The 13,971-nt window shown below is 35.8% G+C and overlaps 1 protein-coding gene across 1 annotated transcript in view; it reads left to right on the top strand.

Moving 5' to 3' along the window:
* Nucleotides 1-13,971, top strand: part of LOC150100406 (uncharacterized) — a 621,895-nt gene that overhangs the window by 522,599 nt on the left and 85,325 nt on the right. The window contains exon 33 of the mRNA XM_090402392.1: nt 12,416-12,479. Coding sequence (XP_090258518.1) covers nt 12,416-12,479 — 64 coding nt within the window. The remainder of the gene's footprint in view (nt 1-12,415; nt 12,480-13,971) is intronic.

The following is a 13,971-nucleotide window of genomic DNA, read 5'->3' as shown; positions in this document are numbered from 1 at the left end:
GATAAAGGTGACATGAAAATTGAAGATAATGATATTCTAGATGTCTGGGGTAATTACTTTGAAAGGCTGCTTAATGAAACAACCAAGTGGCATCACTGTGGAATACAGTCAAGAGTACATATCAGTAGTTGAGACAGAAAAAAGCCATCAAAAACCAAAAATATAGAAAGAAAGCTGGAGTATATGATATTTGTCCAGAAATGTTCAAATATTGAGATATGAAAGAATTACTGGAAGTAATTCTTTCATGTCCTCTCTCATGCCATACTTTTCTCCTTTCAAATCATATGTTCCAGCCAATATGATCATCTCTTTCATCCTACCCTTTTGTGCTCTAAACAGCCTCACTAACATCATTAATTTTCACACCTGGAAAGCATGATTTGGTCAATCTCTGTTATTGATCACACCTTTTATGATTGAATCACTCTACAAGACTTGCTCCTTAATTTTGCTTTCTCTCTCTTAGTTAAGTCCTCATTTCTCTTATCTCGCACTTCTTTCTTATCTTCCACATTAATTCATTCTTTCTTTCTTTCTTTTGCTTGTGACATAATGATAAAATCTTTTGGATTGATTGCCTTTATCCTGCATAGCCAATATTTTCATACTCCGATTTAGCTTTCCACACAATAATGATTACTTTTCTGGCCTGCACTTTGTATATTTCATAATTCCTCTCACTCTTATTCTCATGAAATTTTTTCCACATCATCTTCTTGTGGATTTCTTGCTTATATAAGGTTGCACATCCATTTCACTCCCAACTTATTTATTCTTCAAACACTAGGAATACATTCAGATACCTCCTCATTTAAGTACTTTTTCAAACATTACCATGCATTTCTGACATTTTTCCCATTCAGTAGCTAATATCATGAGATAGTGTTCTCCTAAGGTGATCATAATTTCCAGCTTTGTAGTTCAGGATATAACCTGTTCTGACATGAACATCAATGTAATCACTTTCACCAACTGGTAGTGACATCTTCAGGGAGTGCAAGTTTCTGGTAGAGCTTAACACGTTCGCTGCCACGCTACTTCGGCATAGTCTGTTCCCGTACGCCGAGCAATTTCACTTCTTCAAGGTCAGTACGGTAATCTCGTTGCCGGTGGTAAGCGTCATATGAGTATACTCGTAGTTGGCTTGTGCAGAGCATATACCATCTATGAGAATACACAGTTTTGATGTGTATTCTCATAGATGGTATATGCTCCACAAGCCAAGCATTTTCACTTCTTCAAGGTCAGTACAGTAATCTCGTTGCTGGCGATAAGCGTCACGAGTATACTCATAGCTGGCTTGTGTGGCTGGTTTACTAACTACGAATATACTCGTAGTTAGCAGCGAACGTGTTAATAGAAACTTGCCACCCTTATCCATTCTACCAAAGATCAGCTTCCTCCTCTCTCAGTGCCTGGAGTATATAAAGTATCCTGTTCCTGCAAGTTGGCTTACTTTGGACATACTAATGGATCAGCTACTGTCCGTTTAGATGAACACAAATCGAACATCTGCAATCACAACCGTGGTCAATCCAGCTTTGCAGACCATGTATTGGATACAACTCAAAGGATCTTCTGGAAGAAAGCCACCATGCTTCACCATAGTAAATTTAAAAAGGAAAGACTGTTTTTGGAATCTGCAGCAGCAGCAGCATTCAGAAATCAACTTAATTTAAACAAATATGCAAAAATTCCAAAATTTGGAACCAATAATCATCAGAGGTCTCGGTTTACATCTATGCCACTTACAAATGCCCATAGAGGGTGCACCACCTAGATTAGACTTTAGAGTCACTCATGTGTTTTTTTAAGTATTGTTTTGTCTTTGTGTGTGTTACAAGTGCAAATTCTACTCCCTGAAGATGTCTCAGTGACTTAGATAAAATATTGGAAGCATTAAAATTAGTTTTCAATCCTTTCCTAGTGCTGTAAATTAAACTCCATTAAACCTACAACATGATGTCCTTCCAGCACTTAAGCCTTAACACATATATACCCACTATACCTGATCCCAGTTATTATATCTGATTCTGATAGCCTGGTTTCACTATGTCAACAATCTTAGGCCACATTGTATTCAATAAAGCAATGAACTCAACCACTTATTTTGGACCATTCTTCCTGTAGGCATGTAATGAGGTACTCGACTGTTGTGGGATGAACGTCCCTTGACCTCACCCAGTGCTCCTGATCCCACAAATGTTCATTGAAGACCAGCCAAGTGTAGTGATGTTCATCTTCACAAACCATGCAGTTATATCAGCAGCCTTCTGACAGTGCATTGTCTTGCTGAAAGAGACAATGGGCAGTTCTCTAGAAATGCCACAAAGTAGGAAGCATTGCATTGTCCAGAATGTTCAACCTGTTAGAGTTCATGGCACCACAAATAGAGGTCCAGGGCTAAATCAGAAAAGCAGGACCATCACCTCTGAATTTTGTAGTTAGAGTTACAGACTCTGGTAAGAGACATTCCTCAAGCATCTGTCACATCCACACCCATTCATCTGCTCAGTAAAGGGTGTAGCATGATTCACCACTCGATAATACAGCTATCCAAGCTTCCACATCCCACTGTACATGCTCTTTGCACCACTGAAGATGACGTTTCATGTTGGTTTGGATAATGTGAAGCTTGCATATTGCAGTCCTACCATGGAAACCCATGTTGTAGACATTCAGTTGTTTGCAGGTAATATGAATCTGAGGAAGATTATTGAGTGTTGTGTTGTGTGGTAGCTTCTCAGGAGGATCTGAATAAGTTGGAAATATGGATAGATGAATCAGAATATCAGATGATGCAAAATTGAAAAGAACTTTGACAAATAGATCGGACTTTTTGGTCCTACAGAAGGACCTGAATAGATTGAATTGAGCAGCATGCAAGTGAGTTGTGCTACCACTTCAGTGCTACAGTGTGCACACGCGCACGTGTGTGTGATTTTGAAATTTTGTAGGCAAGGATGGAATACAAAGTGTATACTTGGTGAAAATAGTTGTGAAGTTTAAGGATCATGTTGCTAAAATTGTAAAGGCATCATAAAGGATAATGCAACGATGAGGAGGAGTTTGACTTGTAGAAGTAAAGAGGTTATGGTTATAAAGCCTTAATCACACACCACATGTGGATCACTGCATGCCGATTTAGTCATCTGATTTTCATGAGAATGAGTGTCTAGAGATGATTAAGGTGACTTACACTCTCTGAAATGTGCAATATGAATACAGATTAAAGGAATGTCACTTGCAGAGCCTCATAAATAAAATGTTGGGGGGGGGGAGTATTATTGGGACACATAAGTCGCTTAGGAATTGTTATGATTGATCTGGAAGAGATTTTACATGGAATAGAGGAAGATATGGAGTACATGAAGCTGTATGAGGAGAGTATGAGCAAGGAGTTGATGAACAGATTCTCTGGGTAGAGAGCAATTGGTGAGTGAAATGCATTGTGTGAGTGTTGTTAATGAGAGTTTTAGCATGGTTTGATAATCTTATGTGTGTGAAAGATGTTGAAAGTTTATTTTCCACTTGGTTAGACTATAATAAATTTAGTTTAATCCTTTATCCAAGTGTTAACAAACAAAGTTTGCACCTGAAGATATTTCAGGACTGAGGCAACTCATGGTAAAGGTGGACCAAGCTCTCATCACTCCTGTCTCAGTATCTCCCATAACAAAGCACATCTCCTTGTGGATAATGTATAATGCTATGCATTAAGGGAAAGGCCACTACCCAGACTGGTTTCGACCTTTATTGAGGTCTCATCAGTGGGAAGCAGACCCAGAAGTGGTGCTACTGAGACACAGGGCCGGCGGAAGCGGGCATGCAGAGCATGAGGTGCATGTGGGCACCGCTATGAAGGGGACGCCGGGACACAGGTCATGAGTTCATTTTTAAGAAACAAAATTTTTATCATAAAAACAAAAAATTCTTAGAATGATCAATATGAAAATAAATAAGGCCGGATACACTGAATAAAAATTTTTTAAAAATTGTATATTGCCGGTTGTTTACAATTTTGCAGCGAGAGCAGGCTAAATGCTTGCCTCCAGAATCTAAAGTGAAACGGTGAACGGTTTTTATGCACAGAAAAGAATTTTCGTACAAAACATTTGTTGCTATGTAACCAGTCATATGGTACTGTAAAAACTCGATTGTAGCTTAAATATTCCAAAGCACATTACATTCGATTGTTTACTTAGGTTGAGTCCCATGTGAATATTGTAAAAATAAACTTTGTTTGTCTCTGTATAGTTTGTTTTAGATATTATTGTAAATAACACTCTGGAAGTTAACTGTATGTACTGCTTTAATAAGAATATGTTAGAGTGTTACAAACAAAGGCAATGTTTATATTGCCGAAGCTGCATGTAATAGATCTACATGGCGGCATTAAAAGATTGTTATTAAAATTTGTTTATATGAGAAAGGCTTGCAGGCTCTAAGTGTAAACCTCTGCTAAGTCAGTCGGAAAAGTTCAAACAACTTTCCAATGCCGGCAACTTACAATTAAAAGAAAGCGGAGGAGAACAAAAGGCGTGCCGCCGAACTTGAAACTTAAGATGAAAGTTTGCAACCCCCCCAAAGAATCATACTGATTCTTTGGGGGGGTTGCAAACTTCATGCAAGGTCTCAAAGGAGGTATAATAAAAAAGGACTGAAGCAAACAGAAGGGGCTGCACGGATCCAGAGATTGCTGCAGAAGTAGAGGGGGGCTCGGTTCCAGAGACATCCACAGAGAGACAGGAGAGGCTGCTCGGTTCCAGACGCTGTCAAAGAGGAGGCAGCTCGGTTCCAGACATTGCTAAAACTGCCCGATCCCAGACGCTGTCAAAGAGGAGGCAGCTCGGTTCCAGACATTGCTAAAACTGCCCGATCCCAGACGTTGCCAAAGAGAGACAGAGCTGCTCGGTTCCAGACATTGTCAGAGAGCATCCTAGATCCAGATGTTGGTTGAGAGAGGAATTTTCCTCTCTCAATCAACGAACAGAGAGATTTAGGTAACCTCTTTGCGAGTAAGCTTGGAGTTTAATAAGTAAAATTTGTAAACTGAGAGTAGATAACGTTTTGTGTTAAAGAAAGTATTTTAAAGTTGAAGAAAAAAGGTTCTAAATTTTAAAGGGTTTTTATAGAAGGATAGAGAAAGCAATCTCCCTAATGTTTAAATTCGTGTACATTTTATAGTAATGTAAATAAATGAAGGGTGGGGGAAAAACAACTTCAGTCCATGATATTGACTTCCGAAAAAATGCAATTAAATTTTCCTTGTTGTCAAAATGCAAGTAAACATAGCATAACAAAATAAAAAAATAATAGATATGGTACATTCATGTATATTAAGCATAATTAATTTAAATAGTACTTAAAAATTTAAAAACAAATGGCAAATAATGACCTGAAGGCCAAATTGGACTGAAGTTGTTTTTCCCCTGTACCCTTCAAATGTTATTTGACTTTCTTGTAAACATAGCACGTAATAATATAAACAAGAGACATTCTGAGAGAGAGAAAGCGCACACAGCTACATTAGAATAACGGAGAATAAAGTATAAAGTAATGAAAAAAGACATCACAAGAAATTAATAGAAATTACAAATATACAAAGTTAAAAGAATAATAAAATTTTACAATGTCGCAGTAATGACAGGATAGCAACAGTAGATTTATAACAGTACGCATCTCAATAGGCTACTGACAGTGCAGACTATTGTTTCGTCTCTGTGTCGTGTTGTGTAATAATTTCTTGTGGATATAAAATAGAAATGGAGTCAAAAATTAAAAAAAAATTATCTGGTGCACAAAATCGTAAGCATCATGCTGCGAAAGAAGCAGATATCAAGAAACAAACTGGGGCTCTTAATAAATTTGTTAAAATATTAAAATATTCTGACGCAGATTGTAACCGACTCAATACATCAGAAATCAGAGTTGATGACCCGTGCACATCATCCAGTTTGTATGAAAGTACTATTACAACTGTCGAACAAGATAACAAGACGCAGGATTTAAGTGAAAAACAGTTAGGAGAAGATTTAGTTGTAGTTGACCACGAAACTAGCACATTGTTAGTAAATTTAGAAGATCCAGGTGAATGGGGAAATATTGATGAAAAATTACAAGTTGTTTTAATTGAAATGGGGGCTGTTCAAAAGAAAAATATAATATATCCCAGAGATACATATGGTTGTAAATTTGGTGACACATATTATAATAGAAAAATGGAAAACTGGGAGCTCGTGCCAAGAACATGGCTCATTTATTCCAAAACTTTAAATTCTGTTTTTTGCTTTTGTTGCAAACTTTTTGCACCTACTGAATCAAGTAGTCTTGTAGAAGGTTATAACGATTGGAGAAATGTAAATACAACTTTGCATAGGCATGAGACTAGTTTAACTCACGTGAAAAATTTCTTAAAATGGAAGGAACGTGATAAAAATTTAAAAAACAGAACTACTATTGATTGCCAGACTCACAGCATGTATGAAATGGAAAAGTAACATTGGACAGTGTTTTAGAACACTTGATTGAAATTATAAAATTCCTTGGTAGCCAAAATTTAGCTTTTCAAGGATAATCTGATAAATTATATGAAAGGAATAATGGCAATTTTTTAAAATTAGTCGAACTGTTTGCGAAGTTTGATCCCGTTATGGAAAATCATGTTGAAAGGGCTCTACAAGGAAACAATAGAGTACACTATTTGAGTAAAGACAGTCAAAATGAAATATTGGAAACTTTAAGTAACGCAATCAGGGATACAGTTTTATTATCAATTTGAAAATCTAAATATTATTCCATAATTTTAGACTGCACACCCTGATGCAAGTAAAACAGAACAAATGACCATTATTATTCGCTTTGTTTCCTGTGACAATGGAATTGTCAAGATCAGGGAAAACTTTTTAGGTTTTGCAGATATATCAGATTCCACAGGACGTGATTTATGTGCAACAATAGTGGAACAACTGGAAGAATGGAATATTCCCATTGAAGACATGCGAGGTTAAGGGTATGACAATGGGGCAAATACGAAAAGGAAAAAATATGGGCTCCAAAATTTGCTTTTGAACAAAAATCCTCGAGCTTTTTACGTGCTATGTGCTGCTCATACTCCAAATTTAATCATTAACGATCCAGACAAAGTGAATGCAGATACAATTAGTTTCTTTGCAATTATTCAAGAAATATATAATTTCTTTTCATTCTCTTACAAACGTTGGGCAATCCTTTTAAAGTTCGTAAAAAATTAACATCGAAACAGCCATCAGAAACGTGATGGGAAAGTAAAATTAATGCAGTCCGCCCTCTACGATATCAGTTAGGAGAAATTTACGATGCACTTTTTGAAATTTTAAATAATGAAAATTTTAATAAAGAAACTCAGCATGAAGCACAAACATTATGTGCTAAAATGAAGGACTACAAATTTATTGTTCTCTTATAATTTGGCATGATTTACTTAACAGAATAAAGCCTGTGAGTAAAATGCTTCAAGACAAAAATATGAACATTACACTTGCTTTAGAATCTATCGAAAACTTAAAAATATTCTTACAAGGGTATCGATCAGATACAAATTTTAAAGAAGTTCTAAAAACGGCAAAAGAACTGAGTGAAGAGGTGGATGGAGAACAAGAATTTAAAACTGGTATGGAAGTTCGACGACGAAAGAAGACATGACAGTTTGACTACAAGCATCATGACGAAACGCCACAATTGCCAGAAGATAAATTTAGAGTGAATGTGTTTTATACACTACTAGACATTGCAATGTGTTCCTTAATAGAACGTTTTGAACAACTAAAAACATTTTATGATAATTTCAATTTATTGTATAGATTACCACAAATTAATAATGAAGATTTACGAAAAAATTGTGACGATTTAGAGATTCTCTTGATGGACAGTGACAATAAAGATGTAAATGCAATAGGACTATATGCCGAGTTATGTGCCTTCCGAGATATTTTTCGAAAGGATAATTTAAATATTCAAAACCCTTTAAATATTCTTAATTTTATTGTGTCCAATAATTTATCTTTCCCTAACTTTTCAATTGCTTTAAGAATACTATTAACCTTATCTGTTAGTGTAGCAAGCGATGGATGTTCCTTTTCCAAGTTGAAATTGATTAAAACCTACTTAAGAACAAGTATGTCACAAAAAAAGGCTTGTTTGTTTGGTGTTAATAGCTATTGAAAATGATGTCTGTGCAGAATTAGATGTTAAGACCATTATTTCTAATATGAAATAATATTAGAAATGAAATCAAGAACCCTAAAATTTTAATAAAAAAAATTCAAGTATATTTATGTAATTTAATTTATTTTCTGTTATTATATAAAGATTTTATTTTTTGAATACTTATATTAATATTAATAAAATGGTCTAATTATTATTTCTGAATTCTTTTCTTATTTTCTCATCTATCTTGAGTTTCTTTTATTTTCCTAAAAGATAGTTCCACTTATAAAAATTATTAAAAAATTTTTACAACTTACTAAGAATTTAGTAAAATGCAAGAATTTTTTAAACTTTAGTTCAAATAAATTTTAACTTTAATTAAAATTCATTTTAATTTTGTTAGCAATTCGGGTCGGTGAGAAGTCTATAATCCTTGTATCATTATATTAAACGATTAAAGTGAAGTGGCTTTATCAAAATTTGCTTTAACTTTTGAGAATAACTTTTGAGAATTTTTTGAATATTTGGGTTTTTAATGATTATCCTGCCTAGTCAACACCCCCGGTTCATTACATTTAGTGAACCAACGTGTGGCTGTTCTGTCAAAATTTATTTAAGAATTTTCAAATAATATAAATTTTTATGATCGTAAAAGAACCACACACACCTGGATCGTTACAATGGCGCTTAGATAGACATTGCATGCGGGCAGCAAAGACCCTAGTGCCGGCTCTGCTGAGACAGGAGTGATGAGAGCTTGGTCCAACTTTACCACGAGTTGCCTCAGTCCTGAATTATCTTCAGTATCAAACTTTTTTGCTAACACCTGGATAAAGAATTCAACTAAATTTATTATAGTTTATTTTCCAAGTGGAAAATAAACTTTCAACATCTTTCTCTGAATCCAGAGTAATTTAATAATAAGATGGTACACCTTTTTTCAACTCGTATAGGTAAATATGACCTCTCCATTGCTTCTGCCTTAGTATCACCACTTCTGGGTCTGCCTCCCACTGACGAGACCTCAATACAGGTCGAAACTGGTCTGGGTAGTTCCCCTTCCCTTAATGCATAGCATTATACATGTCTGCAAGGAGATGTGCTTTGCATTATGGGAGATACTGAGACAGAAGTGATGAGAGCTTGGTCCACCTTTACAAGAGTTGCCTCAGTCCTGAAGTATCTTCGGGCGCAAACTTTGTTTGCTAACACTTGGATAAAGGATTAAACTAAATTTATTATATTCTTATGTGTGAAAGTGGATTAATTCTTTTGCATTGATTATTTTTGCTCTATGAACATCTAATGTTAATAGTAATAATAAAACAAGTTGTGCTACATTAATGGACTGAGCTATATGAAATTGATGAGTCTATTGGATAGGTCATAGGATGCCAAGTGATTGACAATATCAATAGTAATGATTAACATAGGAATTTATACGCATTGACTTTTTTTTTATAGGCGATGTATTCTTAGTCCTCTGACACTATCTGCCTAAGGTGCATGTCAGTTGCAAGCATATTATGAACATAAGTGCCCATTCCTTGAATCACTGAGATGTAGTGCGTGTACATAATGAAGGCATACTCAAATATGTGCAGCAGCATTTATATTGTGATAAGAAACATTTTTATAACAGTTTACTTATAAAAATTTGGTGTTAGGTGCCTCCTCATACTCTGTAGAATGACTTTCACGCCATTTCACGTACTGCACACCATTAAAAGTTATATATCAGCACAACAGTATAATTAAAGATTCATGGAGTACAATGCAAATATGCCATCAAAGAATATTATTATTATTATTATTATTCAGGCCTCCATGAAGACAAAAGACTCATCGTGGGAGTCTTTTCTGAGAAACACGAGTTTATCAAGACTCATCGGGAGGTCCCTCCTAGGAAACACAAAGTCTATCATACCATTCCTTAAACACATTGACCGTTCTCGCTCTCACCACTCTATCGGAGAGGCATGTGGTAAGGTTGTCCAAGGATAGAAAAATCAGAACTCCATGGTGGACACTGGAAGTTAGAGGTAGCAAAGGGAAAAAAAAGCTTCGAAAGTTCCTGGGAAATAAGTCAGCTGGTGCCCTTAGAGAATACAGAGCCCAATGTAAACACGGTGTAAAACTAGCTAAACAAAAGTCATGGGAAGACTTTGGTAAGAAAATAGAAAATATATATATCAAGAAGACTATAAGATATTCTGGAGGTTATTGAAAAAGCTCAGAAATGGAGGAAAGAGCGCTGTAAAAGGAATTAGAGATTTTTTATTAGTATTATTATTATTATTACATGACACCTTCAGGGAGTCCTAAGACTCATCGAGGGAGGGCACCTACTCTACATATTTCCGTCTCCATCATCATCTACATCAGCCCAAGCTACTGCTTACCACCACCACTAGTATTTTCACAGACTGGCCACATAGCTAAAAAATTCCCTAGAATTTTCCTTGGATCTAAGTCAAAATAAAAGGCTAGCATATTGCTAAAACAAGAGTGCCCCCTTCACAAATCCATGTTGACGCTCACAGATAACATTACCCTCATCTGCCCAATGCTGTGTATAGTCCCTCACTACTTTCTCCAAGATCTTACTAACTACTGATGACACACAAACTGGCCTATAATTAGACACTTCCAGTCTGATACCGCCCTTATGCAATGGCACTATCTTACCTTCCTTCCATTCCATGGGTTTCCCACAGCAGACTTTTCAAGCCAGGTCAAAGATACTGTCCGTTCCCTAGCACATTCTCTCAAAACATGTGATGAAATACCATCTGATCCCACAGCTTTACTGACATCTAGAGCACTCAGTATTTGGAACACACTCTTCTCCTGCACTTCTAAACCTCGAACCTGCCCTAGCCCTCTAGTATTCAAATTGACTCCTCCAGGTGAAATACTCCAATCGTGGAGTATTTCATCCTAGGAATTGTTTATTGAACAATTCCACTATGTCCTCTGCATCAGTCACTCTGTTCCCATTTTTATCCCACAATGTCATTCTTCCACAGTCTTTTCTTCTTCTACTGGCCACATAGCTAAAAAATTCCCTAGGATTTTCCTTGGATCTAAGTGCCAATCTTTTCTCATATTCCAGTTTCACCTTCCTTACCATACTAGTCACTCACCTGGCCTGTGTCTTATATTCTTCATGCATCTTCTCTTCACCTGTCTCCTTATATCTCTTCCATAGCCTCTTTTTTGCATGCAGTTTCTGTTTAATATTGTTTGTCATCGATTTTAATCCAAATTGTGTCCTCTTCTTCACTCATGGAATACAGCTTACCATTCTGCTAACAAATATTCCTTCACAATTTCCCAAGCACTAATGATATCCCGGCCTTCCGATTCTTCCCTGCATGAAACTTCTCCAAGTTGACATCTAAGACTATTATAATCACTTGCTTTATAATTCCACATATGTTCTCGTCACTTTGATACTCCTCCATGTCTATTCATTTTCCAAGTCAAAACCATATGGTCACTCTCTCCAACTGGTGGGAGAGATGTCATCTCACTTATTATCAACTCTTCTGATGCCATAACCAAATCCAAAACTCTTGAACCTCTTGTTCCCTCTGTTACATGTTGCCTAAGACATTTGTCCCTCAAGAATTCTAGAAATTCCATCCTACGGTGTTGCTCGATCAGAGCCCAATGTTCCCAACCCTAACTATTATGTACGTGATGTTGCCATCACAACAATCTGTAACAGTTCAAGTGTAAGAATGATGTCATTTATTCTGGTGGATACATCTGGCTTCCAGTATTGTGAAATCTTATTTTTATGAGACTCAAATTTTTGTTTTTTGAAGAATTCTGGATGGTTGGTATCCATCTCTTCCTCATCAGGGAAAATATTGTAGACATGAAATTGAGCTATTCAGAACACTTAATATTTTTATAGTTTTGTTTTCTTCTGAGGGTAAGAGGATGGATATCCAATTCCAGGAAGTAATCTGTAATTTTTTTTTCATCGCATAGTTTGTTTTTTTACTTTTTTTTACATCCAAAAACACAGCAAACAAAAGAATGAATTTCTTGATGCCAATTTTGAAGCATCAGGAAATTCATTCTTTTTTTTTTTTCTTAGACATGTTTTTAGATTGAAGTTATTTTTACCACCAGTTAAAACACATCAGAAAACTTCTTTTTTTTTGTTTGCTGTGTTTTTGTTAAAAAAATGAGTTATTTCTGTCATTTTCAGATTTTTCCTAAGGATTATGTTTTCTCTGGCAAAGGAAGGGGTTCGGCTTAGAGAAATTACTAAAGTAAGTTAAATATTTTCAGTTCAATACAAACATATCAGATGACTGATTTAAATAAAATGCAAGATTAATCATTATTTTGTTTCAGTATAATCACTTTGGTAATAACTACAGTGCAGAATGAAGTGTAACAATAAAGTGAATAGAATGAAGTGTAGTGAGAGCTCATTATATTTTCAGTAGAGTTCAGAAAATAATTTATACAAAATGTGATAAGTAGACTATAATAATATTGTAGTGTATGATCTTGGCTGAGTCACAGTAGTTCAGGAATAATCACTTTAAGCACAAAAAAAATCTTTATTATATAAAATTACTTTTGCAACATCCGGTATGTGTTCTAGTCAGTATGACATCCATTTAGGATGATCTACATCATTATTTTGTACACCTCCTATTTACCAAAAATTATTATAAGAAAACTCATTAAATTTTAAACAGGTTATCTGATAATGAACCAATTAACCAATTTATCTATTTCTTAGTGTTATTATTTTAAGACCTCCAAGGAGTCAAGACTGATTTTATGAGATCCATACTATCACACAAAAAGATCATTAAACCACCATTATACCCATTCACTTACCATACATTCCACTCAACTGCTCTCCATGCAAAGAACCTACTTTTTACTCCCTTCCTTATACCCTCCCAATACAGCTTTCAGGGATGTCTTTTTGTTCTACTCTTATCTCCCTTTATTATATTTCATTATTATTTCATATTTTCATATTATTTCATTACTCCTTTGCCTTTCTCTACTACTCTTTAACGGCTCACCTTATAAGCTCATTGCCACCTTGGTCATGTGCATGCTCCTGTCATAAGTTGCTCCATTGATACGACAAAAGTCTCAATCTCCTCCATCCTACAAGAGAACCTCTCCTCACCGGCCTGATCGGCCAAGTGGTTAGCATATCCACTCTCCAGCCAAAAGGTTCCGGGTTCGAATCCCGCCATGAGTATAGATGTTTGTGATTGTCTGTGAAAGCACTAGTGGTGGTAGTCGGCAGCAGGTGGCGTTGGTGTTAGATGATGAAGGTTGGTGGAGTAGTGAGACGAAGAGTTGCAGAGTTGATGCCCTCCCTCGATGAGTTTTTGTGCTCCTTGAAGGTGTGATATAATAATAATAATAATATATGAAGAATCTCCTCCATGTTAATCTGGTGGAGTAACAGTGCCTCACCAACTTATACATGTTGATCATATCCCTTCTTCTTCATCTTCTATTCACAAGTCTCTGCAAATCGCATTCCCTTAATCTATTTAAATATCCCACATTCCACAGATCCAGCACCAACTTAATGAATCTTCTCTGGACTGTTCATAAGATAACTTCATCTCCTTAATAACAAGGAGACCAGTCTGTGCACAGTAGTCCATATGTAATCTGATCAGGGCATTACACAAAGGAACCATAACCACTTTACCTCAACATGCCAAGGTCCTCCTTATCATTGCCATAATCTTTTGTGATGTTCTCATAATATTAGCA

This window comes from Typopeltis vanoorti, chromosome 13, assembly GCF_054136105.1.
Source record: "Typopeltis vanoorti isolate ZY-2024b chromosome 13, IOZ_Tvanoo_1.0, whole genome shotgun sequence".
Classification (NCBI taxonomy): Eukaryota; Metazoa; Arthropoda; class Arachnida; order Uropygi; family Thelyphonidae; genus Typopeltis; species Typopeltis vanoorti.
This window is presented reverse-complemented; position numbering and strand designations above follow the sequence as displayed.